The sequence below is a fragment of the Mytilus edulis genome, chromosome 2 (genome assembly GCF_963676685.1).
Source record: "Mytilus edulis chromosome 2, xbMytEdul2.2, whole genome shotgun sequence".
NCBI classification, from domain to species: domain Eukaryota; kingdom Metazoa; phylum Mollusca; class Bivalvia; order Mytilida; family Mytilidae; genus Mytilus; species Mytilus edulis.
The window spans coordinates 102,425,610-102,439,926 of record NC_092345.1 but is presented as its reverse complement, the minus strand read 5'-3'; the positions used below and the strand labels follow the sequence as shown (position 1 = coordinate 102,439,926).

The 14,317-nt window shown below is 31.4% G+C and overlaps 1 protein-coding gene across 8 annotated transcripts in view; it reads left to right on the top strand.

Moving 5' to 3' along the window:
• Positions 1-10,574, top strand: part of LOC139513741 (formin-like protein 3) — a 64,326-nt gene extending 53,752 nt beyond the window's left edge. For 3 of the 8 annotated variants that reach the window (XM_071302505.1, XM_071302502.1, XM_071302503.1), the window contains 5 exons: positions 398-499; positions 1,224-1,325; positions 5,213-5,251; positions 5,933-6,038; positions 7,005-10,574. In XM_071302505.1, coding sequence (XP_071158606.1) covers positions 398-499; positions 1,224-1,325; positions 5,213-5,251; positions 5,933-6,038; positions 7,005-7,108 — 453 coding nt within the window. In that variant the 3' untranslated portion in view covers positions 7,109-10,574. Of the gene's footprint in view, positions 1-397; positions 500-1,223; positions 1,326-1,786; positions 1,811-5,212; positions 5,252-5,932; positions 6,039-7,004 lie in introns of all 8 variants that reach the window. The other 5 variants (XM_071302509.1, XM_071302506.1, XM_071302508.1 and 2 more) reach the window with 2 other exon arrangements.
• The last annotated feature ends 3,743 nt before the right edge of the window (positions 10,575-14,317 follow it).

Genomic DNA, 14,317 nt, shown 5'->3' with positions numbered 1-14,317 from the left:
TTTAACACAAATGACCTAATTGTAAGTTCACCAACAGATACTTGAAAAAATAAAATTGTCTTGCAAAAACTTTAACCTGCATAGCTGACAATGGCAGATCCAGAAATTTTCATAAGTGGGGGCCCACTGGCTGCCTAAGAGGGGCCGATTTCGTCACACTTCAGTGATTCCCAATATAAGCAACCAAAACCTTTTCTCAAAAGGGGGGCCCAGGAACCCCTGGACCCCCCTAAATCCGCCTCTGGCTGACTGTTCATACTCAAATAAAAATTAAAATATATTGTATAATACACATCAAAGATAATGCTTCAAAATTCCTCCAGAATTCTACCTATCATTAAACATCAGGATATTGTGTCTCTGTTTTATTTCACACTAATAATTTTGTTACTTACAGGATGCCTACCATCGGGTTGTAGAGTACTTTGGTGAGAATCCTAGAACAGTGGCTCCAAACACTTTCTTCTCACAGTTCGTTAGATTTGTCAATTCATTTAAGGTAATTTATTCTTCCTTTATAAGATGTATTATTCTGTTGCTACCACATAACATGTCTGGTGTTCTAAACTATTGAGATAAAGCTTACCAGTTATTAACAGGTTGTATGTCCAATTTATGGGCATTATGTTTTCTTGTCTGTGCGTCTATTCCTCTGCCTGTTCCGTTTCAGGTTAAAGTTTTGGTTAAAGTTGTTGGTCGAGGTAGTTTTTGATGAAGTTGAAGTCCGATCAACTTGAAACTCAGTAAACATGTTCCCTTTGAAATGATCTATCTAATTTTAATGTTATATTAAACATTTTATCCCATTTTCACCATCCACTGAACATAGAAAATGATAGTGCGAATGGGGCATCCGTGTACTTGGGACATATTCTTGTTTTTTGTTCATGCAAATAGGTATTGGTTTCAAATTACAGATTGGTTTTATACAGCTTAATTACAAAAGTTAACATAATTTATGTAAGACAGATCAAATGACTGAGACTAAAAAATGAAAAAAATATCACAGCTGAGTTTTGTTCAGATAATTGAGGGGATTTCAGATCAAAATCTAAAAGTATCCTTGTTCTGTTTGATACTGGTAACCACATCTTATGTCAGGGTTTATTTAGCATTGAGTCAAACAGTTTTACTTTAATATAACAGCAGTAAGGTGATATTGGAATATAAGCAAGATGTAATAGTTGTTGAAGTTACTAATACTTCCATTTCTAAATAAACAGGCAGCTTTAGTAGAGTTGGATAAAAGAAGGAAGATGGAGCATGCTGCACTGGAACCTCCTGCACCAAATAAAGATAAACGGAAAGACAAGAAACAAGTCCAGGTAACTAGTTTAATTCTACACTCATTAAGCCAAGATAATATTTTGTTTCAGAAGTATTTTACTTTGAGGACTGTTGACATAATGTTTTATATATATATCTGATTTATTTTCTATTTAACATGATTAAGATCTATTAATACAATTTTAGCAGTAACATATGAATATAAGAATAGGTAGTTGTGGTATGATTGCTAAATGAGAAATTATATATACAAATATCATATTAGTAATGTATCAATTCTAATATATTAAGAACACTGGTTTTTCTTCTTCTATCAATTAACAATGGCAATAAAAACAAACCCAAGGACAAAACTGATAGAAGACCTACAATGTGATATTTATGCTTGAAGTTTTTAGGATCTTTCCTCCTTGTTGCAAAAGATCTTTTTCATGGTGTAAATTTTATCTTTCCAAATCAAAACCAAAATCTACCATCTATAAAATGTATTATTTTGCAGAATTACAAGCATTTGGACCCACCGGTATATTATATGATTATAGAGTGGTCTTAACTGTTATGTCTACTAACTCATTTTACTTTCCAGAATTTATATCAAAATTTAAGACTTATTATATATTTCTTTCATTTTCAAGAGCATTATTTTTCTGATAATGTTTATTTTGGGATATTTTAAAACAAATTGACTGTAAAATCAAGTGTTCTTGAAAATGACCAAGAAACAATCTGATGGAGACTTGAGATGTGGAATGAACTTGCTGATATTTGATACACTTGGCAGTTATAACAGCTGTTAGATATATAAGCTGGTTGCAGTGTCAAATATTTAATATATTGTGTTTATATTGTTGGCTTATACATATTAATTTGCTTCAGCTCTTAAAACGACCTGTAAGTCTTAATTCACAAGAAAATTATTTTCATATTTGTGGTTGCTTCAGTTTCATGAAATGCTTAATGGGATATTAGTTCTCTACAAGAAAAAAAAAATGGATGCTTAAACCAAACAACATCCCTCCCTACTGGAATGCATGTGATTTGAATAGTTTCCAAATATCCCTTGGTTACAACTGGAGCATTGTGTGATCATGATAAATTATGACTTACCTCCCCTTTTTAGGAAAACATATTGTCACATTTAGTATGATGAAATAATGTACCTCCTGTGTACATGGTGAATAATATTCAGTTCTTTTTGTAATGCATAAACCATAAAGGTTTTTATGCAGTATCAGTGAACATGGGAATTGCATACTGTGGATTCATTTATATTCCTTGTATATCAATTTTGTGGACTATGTGGATAAAGTGGAATCATGAATTCAAATGTTCAATGAATTACAAATTTTCTAAAGCAATGTATCTAAACTTTGCCAAAACCTCATAATAACAAGTTTCCTCCAAACACAAAAAGCATGAATCCACAGTATATAAAGCTATTTGGATTGTGACAGATGTTGCAGAGATAGAGAGAGAGAGAATAGAACTAAATGGATAAAATTATAAAATTTGGGATTCAAATGGTCAAAAGCCAGATTAATGAATTAGTGTACTGGAATTAACTTGAGACATGAATGTACTGTGGCACTGATTAAAACATACATTAGATGCAGATTTATGTGTAGTCACGCAGCATTGTTATGTTGACACTGTATCAGATGCATGTACTGTGTAGTAACAAAATATCTCAGGATTCGTAAGATACAATCTCAAATAGAAGAATCTTTCAAAAGTTCTTAGTTAATTTATTAACTTTGGTCTTTAGTTTATCTATTTAAAAATAGGATAAAGATTTATCATCCTGTTATCAAATTACATGGTTGTTTTAAAATGATTTCAGTCTACTGGTATGTTTTGCCCATGTTAAATTGTGTTTATCATGTATTGAATAAGAAGAAAATGATGATGGATAGTTGTAAAATGTCCATAGGCTATTTTGCTGCATATTTAGGACCAGAACATGTTAATGTGGTGATAATGACACCAGCTTTGTACTAGACCAACACCATATAAGCAGAATTTTTAATGTGCTTCTTTATAAGATAACAGTTCCTAGGAAGACTTGTCACCTTACCTAGACACAAACAGTTCGTAGGAAGACTTGTCACCTTACCTAGACACAAACAGTTTGTAGGAAGACTTGTCACCTTACCTAGACACAAACAGTTCGTAGGAAGACTTGTCACCTTACCTAGACACAAACAGTTCGTAGGAAGACTTGTCACCTTACCTAGACACAAACAGTTCGTAGGAAGACTTGTCACCTTACCTAGACACAAACAGTTCGTAGGAAGACTTTTCACCTTACCTAGACACAAACAGTTCGTAGGAAGACTTGTCACCTTACCTAGACACAAACAGTTTGTAGGAAGACTTTTCACCTTACCTAGACACAAACAGTTCGTAGGAAGACTTGTCACTTTACCTAGACACAAACAGTTTGTAGGAAGACTTGTCACCGTACCTAGACACAAACAGTTCCTAGGAAGACTTGTCACCTTACCTAGACACAAACAGTTTGTAGGAAGACTTGTCACCTTACCTAGACACAAACAGTTTGTAGGAAGACTTGTCACCTTACCTAGACACAAACAGTTCGTAGGAAGACTTGTCACTTTACCTAGACACAAACAGTTTGTAGGAAGACTTGTCACCTTACCTAGACACAAACAGTTCGTAGGAAGACTTGTCACCTTACCTAGACACAAACAGTTCGTAGAAAGACTTGTCACCTTACCTAGACACAAACAATTCCTAGGAAGACTTGTCACCTTACCTAGACACAAACAGTTCGTAGGAAGACTTGTCACCTTACCTAGACACAAACAGTTTGTAGGAAGACTTGTCACTTTACCTAGACACAAACAGTTCCTAGGAAGACTTGTCACCTTACCTAGACACAAACAGTTTGTAGGAAGACTTGTCACTTTACCTAGACACAAACAGTTCGTAGAAAGACTTTTCACCTTACCTAGACACAAACAGTTCGTAGGAAGACTTGTCACCTTACCTAGACACAAACAGTTCGTAGGAAGACTTGTCACCTTACCTAGATACAAACAGTTCGTAGGAAGACTTGTCACCTTACCTAGACACAAACAGTTTGTAGGAAGACTTGTCACCTTACCTAGACACAAACAGTTTGTAGGAAGACTTGTCACCTTACCTAGACACAAACAGTTTGTAGGAAGACTTGTCACCTTACCTAGACACAAACAGTTCGTAGGAAGACTTGTCACCTTACCTAGACACAAACAGTTCCTAGGAAGACTTGTCACCTTACCTAGACACAAACAGTTTGTAGGAAGACTTGTCACCTTACCTAGACACAAACAGTTTGTAGGAAGACTTGTCACCTTACCTAGACACAAACAGTTCGTAGGAAGACTTGTCACCTTACCTAGACACAAACAGTTCCTAGGAAGACTTGTCACCTTACCTAGACACAAACAGTTCCTAGGAAGACTTGTCACCTTACCTAGACACAAACAGTTCGTAGGAAGACTTGTCACCTTACCTAGACACAAACAGTTCGTAGGAAGACTTGTCACTTAACCTAGACACAAACAGTTCGTAGAAAGACTTGTAACCTTACCTAGACACAAACAGTTTGTAGAAAGACTTGTCACTCAACCTGGACACAAACAGTTCGTAGAAAGACTTGTAACCTTACCTAGACACAGTATTCTGACTCTGGGCTGGCCAGCTTTTGCTTTTTCTCCTAAATGGTTAATGCTTAGTAGAGAAGCAGCAAATACCAACTTTTAAGTGTTAAACTTTGTTGGGAATCGTTCCATAAACCTCCTGCAGTCAAGGCAATCATACTTCCACTTAAATAGTGGCATCGAATGGTAAGAATTCCCAGGTAGAATTGGATATTATTGTGTAATGAGGTCACACAAACCTATTTTATCTCCTTTTTAAGCATGAAGAGGAGAATGGTATTATAGTGGTACCTGTAAAGGTATAGATCACATGTTGTACTCATGTTGTGTCAGGCTTTTAATCTTTTCAGTCAAACATATATTTTATCATTTCACTTGGACATATATTTTATCATTTCAGTTCTACATATATTTTATCATTTCAGTTGTGCATATATTTTATCATTTAAGTTTTACATTATAATAAATCTTTTTTATTTAAACTAATAGACATGCTCTTTAATTGGGATGATGATTTGTTTCATGAAAATGTTTATTTTTAAAGAATACTTCAATTTGTAATATTAAAAATATCAAATGTTCTAAAAATAACTTTTATTTAAATAGCTATGGTGTTCATCCCATTCATTTGATAGAGCTTACCCTTTTTTCCTTTTATTTTTTGCTTTATTTTTCTATTTTAATTTTTTATGTTCTTTCTTCTCCAAGATTTCCTAAATAATTTAACATTATTGGAGGCAAATTATATTGTTAACTGCTTATTTTTTTCACATTGTTTTTATTCAATTAAACAGTTATATTGTTTAGTATTATCTGTACAACTGTACATAAAACAATAACATGTTGTTAAATGATGAAATGACTATTCATAATGAAACCATCCCATTCCCTGTGTTGATTTATATCATTAACCAGATCATGTAAATAATAATAACCTTGTAATGACTATAACTTATATGTTGGTTATATTTCCTTTTAAGGATGCTGTTGTAAATGAATTAAAGAACAGAACAAAACACATCAAGGAGAAGAAGTTATTAAATAAAGATGAGGTTTATCATGGTGCTTTGGAAGATATACTTCTAGGTTTGTTGTTTTCTCATGTAAAGTAAAACACATGTATAAGTAAATATTCACCAGTAAATATATCTTTGATAATAATAAAAATATATGTGTAATAAAAAGGAGATATTTGTTATACATCAATGAGACAGTGACCTAAGAACAATAAAAAGAAATCCAGAGTCATTTGGAGGTCAATATTTAATCTTCAAAACAATATTTCTTGTCCTTATCACAAAGGATTTCAAAGTTGTGTATCAAAACCAAATTTCCTAAATGACAAAAACAATGATATAATCACAGGCAAATAACAAAACGAACATTCAAAAACAATATCTAAAACATATCACATGTCATTTTTATATACATAAAAGCACTTGACACTACAAAACTGGATTAACAACAAAACCGCAAGCATATTTAATTTAATAATGATGAATATTCATCGTTACCAATAGTCCTTCACCTACTGCTAATATTTAAAAAAGGAACTACAACAAAAAGGATTTTATATCTATGTTTTAGCCAATGCGTGACTGATGTTTTTTTTTACGGTTTCTTTCTCAGTTTTAAAAGAACATTACACAACTAGCCAAATAATATACATTGATTTTCCGTTCCTGAGGGAGATATGAAGATTTGTTCACCCAAGAATATTCATGTTCTGCCCGAGGGAAATATGATTTTTAGAGGGTGAACAAATCTTCATATCTCCCGAGGTCAAAATATGATACTCAGAGGTGAATATGAAGTTTTGTTCGACGTCACGTGTGAAAGTTTCAACCAATCAAATGTTGATTTCATTATCAAAATCAACATGCAGTGGAATAATAATTCTGTGAACTTCTTTATAATGTTTAAATAATAATATTTCTGTGTACTCAAAATTTGACTCTCAGTTGTGAAGCATATGTAATATTAATATCTTTTAAGATTTGACTTTGTGTTGTAAAGCGTGTACAGTTTATATGTATATTTTCTATTTGTTAGATTTGAAGAATGAACCATACAGGAGGGCTGATGGAGTAAGACGAAGTCAAAGAAGAAGAAATGAAGGACTAATGACAACATCAATGGGAAATGACATTTTCTGAAGAGTTATCTCCCTTTGCAAGGGATTAATTATAGATATACGTACATAGAAATGTATATAGCTCTTATAACTCTCTTTGTTTCAGTTAACAGGGGGTAGATAGAGTATAATGTCAAGCATATCTCTCTCTAGGTCTATACACCAAATTGATATTTTCTCCTTTTTTCAGGGGGTAGGAGAAAAAATGTTACTCTACAAAGTGGTATTAAACTAGCTACAAATGAAGTTGAGGGCAACATGAAAAGTATAAGAGTTAACTTTTATAGTGTTAGAATGACAACAATTACTGTAACAATTTTTGCTTTTTTTCGCTTTTTTAGTAGTCAAAAATTGGAAATCAGTTCAATGTAGATATATGTCAAGTCATAATAAAGAAGTCAGAGAATCTCAGACGGTACTTGCCACAGAATATTGCATTTAATTCAAATGTAATCTCAAAGCATTTAACATTTTTAACCTTATAAAGAAACTGTTGAAAACTGTCATTTTTTAAACTCCAAATTGCTTGATGAAAAATGTTCTCATGGTATGCCCATGGATTAAATACATCTTTGCTCTGTTTAAAGGGAAATAATCCATTTCATACTATGTGATTATCAGATTATAATTATATGCTGTTAAAGTATGTCTTTGTTTAAGTTCACAAAAAATCAAAGTTGGTGCTCTCTTGTTTAAGTTTTAAATGAATTACAATAATTTTCAAAGCACGTTAAAGTATAATAAAAACTTTTTCTTTTAATTGATTTAAACTACACAGATGTTTTAATTACATTGAGCTGCTGTTGATTGTTAAGCAAGGCATAAAAGTTTTTAAATTCCATTGTACTTGCTTGATATAAGTAAGATGTACAAAGAATTGCACATCAGTGTTTTAAGTTTTAAAACTGTAATCATGTTAATACATTTGAAAGAAAAGGACTATTTCACAGATTCTTGTAATGTATTTCCGATGATAGATCTATATTTGTACATAATGTTTTACCTATTGATATGAATGAATGTGGCGTGAATGAAGAAATATTTATTTCACAGTCATCTTGTGCAATTTTTTATGTTTTTATTGTTTTACACATCTTCATTATAAATCATTGTCATTTAAATATGATAGGTGCAACTGTTTACATGTATCATTTTAAAATAAATGTCATCAATGTATATCTGTTTCAGAAAACTATAGGCCAGTTGAAAAATGTCATATTTTATCAAGTTGAGTTTCAAAGGTATTTAAAAGAAACATGGTTGAAATCTCATGTTAAAAAAAGTAATCGTATGTTGTGTTATTGATATCTTGTAAATCATTAAATGTTTCAATCAGACAAGGAAATGCATGTTATCTTATTTCACTGATAGGGTAGGTAAGTGATTCCTTGTTGTGAAAATAATTAGTGATGAATAATACTGAAAGAAATAGATAATATACTGTATAAAAGAGTTCATATTGATAAGATCACCAATCATATATTTTAAACTATGCTTTTCCTACAGTTAAGGTCTGTAAGTGATCTTTTTATATAGCTTTCTATTTTATTATTGATAGCTTCAAAAGTTGGATGGTCTACAGCTGGTTTTTATCAGCCTAAAAAAAATATAAGAAATCCTTGGAGATTTTTGTGAAAAATTGTTTTTAAAATACTTTGCACCTAAATCATTACGAACACAGAAATAATTGTTGAAATCAATGATCAAATATAAAACATATTAATATTACCTGGGGGGAAAAAAACACTCAAATACATATGCTATGCTTTTATATATTTTTGGCAATGATAATTTAAATAAAATGGTACTTTTGTATTCATAAGTTGGAGTATTGACTTTCTGCTAGAGGTTTGTTTTGGAAATTGGAAAGATAAAAATGAAAGTTAAGAGATGACTGTCTAACAAAAGGTCAATAGGATTTCAGTCTTCCCTAAGACTCATAGCAATATTTCAAATAATAGCTTACTGCATTGTATTGCAACTTTTTAATTATCACTAGCATTTTACTAATCGTGGAGATCTAAAACCCTGAAAATAGAATCATTGCTAAATGGTATTATCACAAAATGAATTGCTCTTCTGTCTTTTTTGTATGCATGAGAAATGTATTATGTTAATGCATTTAATAATAAGAGTTCTTTTTTATTTTAATAAAAAAAATCAAACATGAATATAACATGCCTTTTGGTGCTAACCTTCACATACTGTTAATTATATCAAAACAATTCTTTTATCCTTAAATTATTCTGTGGTGCAGTGAATTCCGTAATAGAACTTACTTTGGGTAAAATAAGAATAAAGTAAAGACTTGATAATTTGAGAAACCTTCATTTCATTACAAACAATAACATATTTTTTTCTGGTGATATTATTTTTACAAATGATTAGCGCTTTGAAATCTTTAGTTGCTACTTCAGTGTTTTATATATAAGATATGACAGTTCTCTGAACAAACTTTAACTACTGAGCTTTAATCAGCAATAAATAGTGCTTTGTTTTATTAGTCTAGTAAGATTTGTTCGACTACGCAATAATTATTTTCCTATGCATTTGTATATTTCTTTGTACTTCCAGCATTGTTACTTTCATATATTTAGACTCGGTTAAACATTCCTGTTTTTCATTGCCTTTATGTACCTAATCCTAAAGCATAACAGATATCTAGTTATATTATTTTTTTGTTTTATTTCTCCATAGCTGTAGAATTGGCAATAAATGAAAAATCTGTGGAAAGAACATACATGTATTCAAGTGACCAAAAAACTAAATTTGGTTTGTTTAAGTTTTATTTTATTATTTTTATTTAGCTTGAATGCTGCAAGTGACTGTGTGCCAAAGTTTGCAATGTCTGGATGAATAATATGACTTTATTTTAATATAAATTCTTAGAGCAGTAAAACTGCAGTAATTTAACCCCAATTACTCCTACAGTGTTTATATTATTTATTTAATGTAGAATATATGAATTAGTTATTACAAAGACAAGTCTTATGTGTTTATAAGATCTATTTTAGTGTTTCCATGGACGTATGTTTGTTTATGGTTATTTTTGTAGATTTTTATTTTGCCTACTGTACCTCACTAATTCCCTTACTTAAAATTAAACATTAGTTCTAGTCAAATTTGAATATTATTAAATTTAATAATTTTCCAAATCAAATATATAAAAAAAACTTTTCCTTTTGCACAAGTTTTTGAGAATTTCAGACATATAAATTATGACTGAAGTTATATATGGTCATAGGCTGTTTAAAAAAAATAATAAGAAACAACAAAGGTCTATTTTATTCATTGTTGGTCAGAAAATGTTGTGATACAAAGTATAGCAATTTGTCAAATCATACCATACATTCTCCTCATCATTTTAGTATGACGTTTATCTGTATATTTGTCATGGCAAAGATTTATAATGTTTTTAAAACATACATTGTACTGTCATAAGAACATGCCTTAATTTGTACAATAAACATAAAAAATACAAAGTAAAAGCTGTTTTCTTTTTACTTTTAGATTTCCAGTTTTGTATATACATATACTTGTAGCTGGAATTGAAGTTCTGAATATACAGGAAATACATGTACCTGGAATTGAAGTTCTGAATAAACAGGAAATACATTTAGCTGGAATTGAAGTTCTGAATATACAAAAAAAATACAAATAGGTGGAATTGAAGTTCTGAATATACAAAAAAAATACAAATAGGTGGAATTGAAGTTCTGAACATACAGGAAATACATTGAGCTGAAGTTGAAGTTCTGAATAAACAGAAATACATGTAGCTGGCTTTTAAGCACTGTATATTCGGGATTTGCTTGCAGATGAATGTCAAGCATTCATCAAGGAATCCAGTGTTATAAACCTTTGTGGCATGCAATCTTGCCATCCACTATATCCCTCTCTTACTAGTCCAGTCAAACTAAGATTTAACCTCAACCGAATTGCAACAGAAAATGTTTTAGTTCTAATCTATAGCATTATGATCTTTATATGCACAGAAAAAAGTCCCATAAAATCTTAACTGGAGGAAAGTTCAAAATCAGCATTTTTAATTTCCTATGGAAATTAACATTGGAAGGGGAGATAACTCAGTAAAAATTAGTCTTTTTTTTGTCAGTTTTTGGTTGATTTTCTTGAAATTTATGTAGCGTAAGATACTTTGATGAGGTTATATATTTGTATTAGACTAAATTATATAATCTTCTGCTCATGAAATGTCCAAAACCAAAGTGTTATGGGTAGTTTTATTTTTTTCGTGCATTTTTCATTAAAGAAATTGCAAATTTGAAGCTTTGTGACCATTTTGAAAAAATAATGTGAAAGTTTGGTATTGTTTATATCTGTATATTATATTTTTTCAGCATCTTACTTATCTTAAAAAACTTTAAACCACAAAAAGAAGAATACATGGTTAATTATTTTTATTAAATTTGAGATTCTTTACCTCGACATGTTGAAAAATTCAATAAATGGTCAACTAATGAATTACGAAATCTAGATTATAGCTTGATAAAAGATATGAAAACACCTTAAGAGTTGTTTGTTATACTCTAAAAAGCCACTAAAAAGTCAAGAAACAATACATTCTGATGAATAGAAACGGTAAAGTTATAATTTTTGTATCAATTTTTGTCGAGCCTGCAACTTTTATTTGTTGCAGAAAGCTTGACATAGGGATAGTGATCCGGCGGCTGCTTTAGCTAACTTCTTAAAAGCTTTATATTTTAGAAGGTGGAAGACCTGGATGCTTCATACTTTGTATATAGATGCCTCATGATACGAAGTTCCTGTCAGTAACATGTCTAATGTCCTTGACCTCATTTTCATGGTTCAGTGACCACTTAAAAAAAAAGTTCAGATTTTTTGTAATGTTGAATTCTTTCTTATTATAAGCAATAGGATAACTATATTTGGTATGTGCGTACCTTGCAAGGTCCTCATGCCCAGCAGACAGTTTTCACTTGACCTGGACCTCATTTCATGGATCAGTGAACAAGGTTAAGTTTTGGTGGTCAAGTTCATATCTCAGATACTATAAGCAATAGGGCTAGTATATTCGGTGTATGGAAGGACTGTAAGGTGTACATGTCCAACTGGCAGGTGTCATCTGACCTTGACCTCATTTTCGTGGTAATTAGTGGTCAAAGTTAAGTTTTTGAGTTTTGGTCTTTTTATCTAATATTATATGCCAAAGGTCAACTATATTTGGTGAATGGAAATATTTTATGATCTATATGTCAGTCGTGCAGGTTTTATTTGACCATGACCTCAATTTCACGGTTCATTGCACAGTGTTAAGTTTTTGTGTTTTGGTCTGTTTTTCTTAAACTATAAGTAATAGGTCAACTATATTTGTTGTATGGAAGCATTGTTAGCTGTACATGTCTGCCTGGCATGGTTCATCTGACCTTGACCTCATGTTCATGGTTCATTGGTCTATATTTGGCTATCTTGGTTAATGTTAAGTTTATGCGACCGTTGTAATAAAGCTTTATACTTAGGACTATAAACATAATATCAGTGATTAGTAAAGAAGGCGAGACCTTTCAGTGTGTGCACTCTTGTTATTGATATTTCTGCCTTTTTTGCTAGAGTTATCTCCCTTTTCAATGCAAATCTCCATAGGAATTTTAAATGATGATTTTTTTTAGTTTTCCTCAAATAAGATTTTATGGCACTTTTTTCTGGGTTTATTTGGGGTATAATGCTAAAGATTAAAACTTAAAATCTTCTATTGCAATTACTTTCAGGTTAGGGTCAAATTTATACTAGATTGACTGGACTATACCCTATAAAAGCTCAAGTCCATGTTTATAAACTAAGCAAACTCACCTTCTCAGAAACTACAGGGTAAGTTAGGTTGCTTTTAACCATTAGAAATCTTTTCAAGAATCACTGAGCCAACTGAACCAACATAAAGCAGCAAGTGAGGTACTGTCAAAAGTTGTACTTTAGTATCAATAGACAAACCAATATGAATGTATTATAGCCACTAAATTTATTGGAACAAATACAAACTGAAGGGTCCTTATGATTTAATGATGAAGGGTAGCAGCTATGTCCACAAGTAGAATAATCAATACTAGTATCACAGTGATCAGAGTGACATGCACTTTAAGGAAATATATGTAGCAAACTTTACAGAACTGTTATTAATTGGCAATGCATTATGGGATTGTCAATGTTTTTTAATGTTTTAATTTGTCCATTATGAAGATGGTGAGAATATAAACATATTTTGGGCAGGTGTTGAATACTGTATCTATCCGCTGTGAGGTACAAAACAAAAGACTTCAATACTGGCTATCCAGACATGACTTTACATTATATTGATATGGAAGATAATCCTTATGGGAAAATCCTATGCAGCCAAATATGACAGAAAAGGGCCTGATGATGTACTGATATCAGATTAAATAAGATGTTGATGGGTTCCACTCATGTTGGGACTTAGTTCTGAGTCTAATTTGCTTAGCACCCTTTTGGTTTTTAAGAAACACATAACCTATAACAAAAGGGTTAAGAAAAGTCAATTGTAAAAAAACTGATTACAAACTACCGGTACTGTTAATTGAGAAATTAATGCGATTTTGTCATTTTAGACAAAAATGCAATTTTAATTTTTGCTATATTGAGAAAAATCCTGTCTAATCATATAAAAAAATTAAAAATGCAAGTTAAAATTATTGTGATTATAACCCTGTTGCATCTTTCACAATAATAAAAACATTGCAATAATTTCTGAATTTTTAGTATTCTTTGTTTCTAAAAATGTCACATTTTGCTTTTGAAGAAATAAATGTGTACCCTGCAATTATTTTTTAAGGGTTAATAAATATGGTAATATAAAAATTCCTCAGCATTCCTCATCCATAACAAATGGCATATTTTTTGCATGTTTGCATCATCTATAGATCCACACATGTTGGACTGAAATCAATACATTAATGCAGTATACTGAACTAGTACTCATTTTTGTTCAGGGGCCAGATGAAACCCGCCTCCGGGATGCATGATTTTCTTGCTGTGTTGAAAACATATTGGTGGGGCCTTGAGCTGTTTTCTGCTCTTTGGTCAGGTTGTTTTCCCTTTGACACATTCCTTGTTTCCTTTCACAGTCTTAGTATTGGTGTAGGTTTGAAACACTTACACTAGTTTGACATCTATTCAATTTGTATTTTGTGAAATGACATCATTCAATCTGTGTTGTAGAGTGCTGCCTCTCAATCAAGTA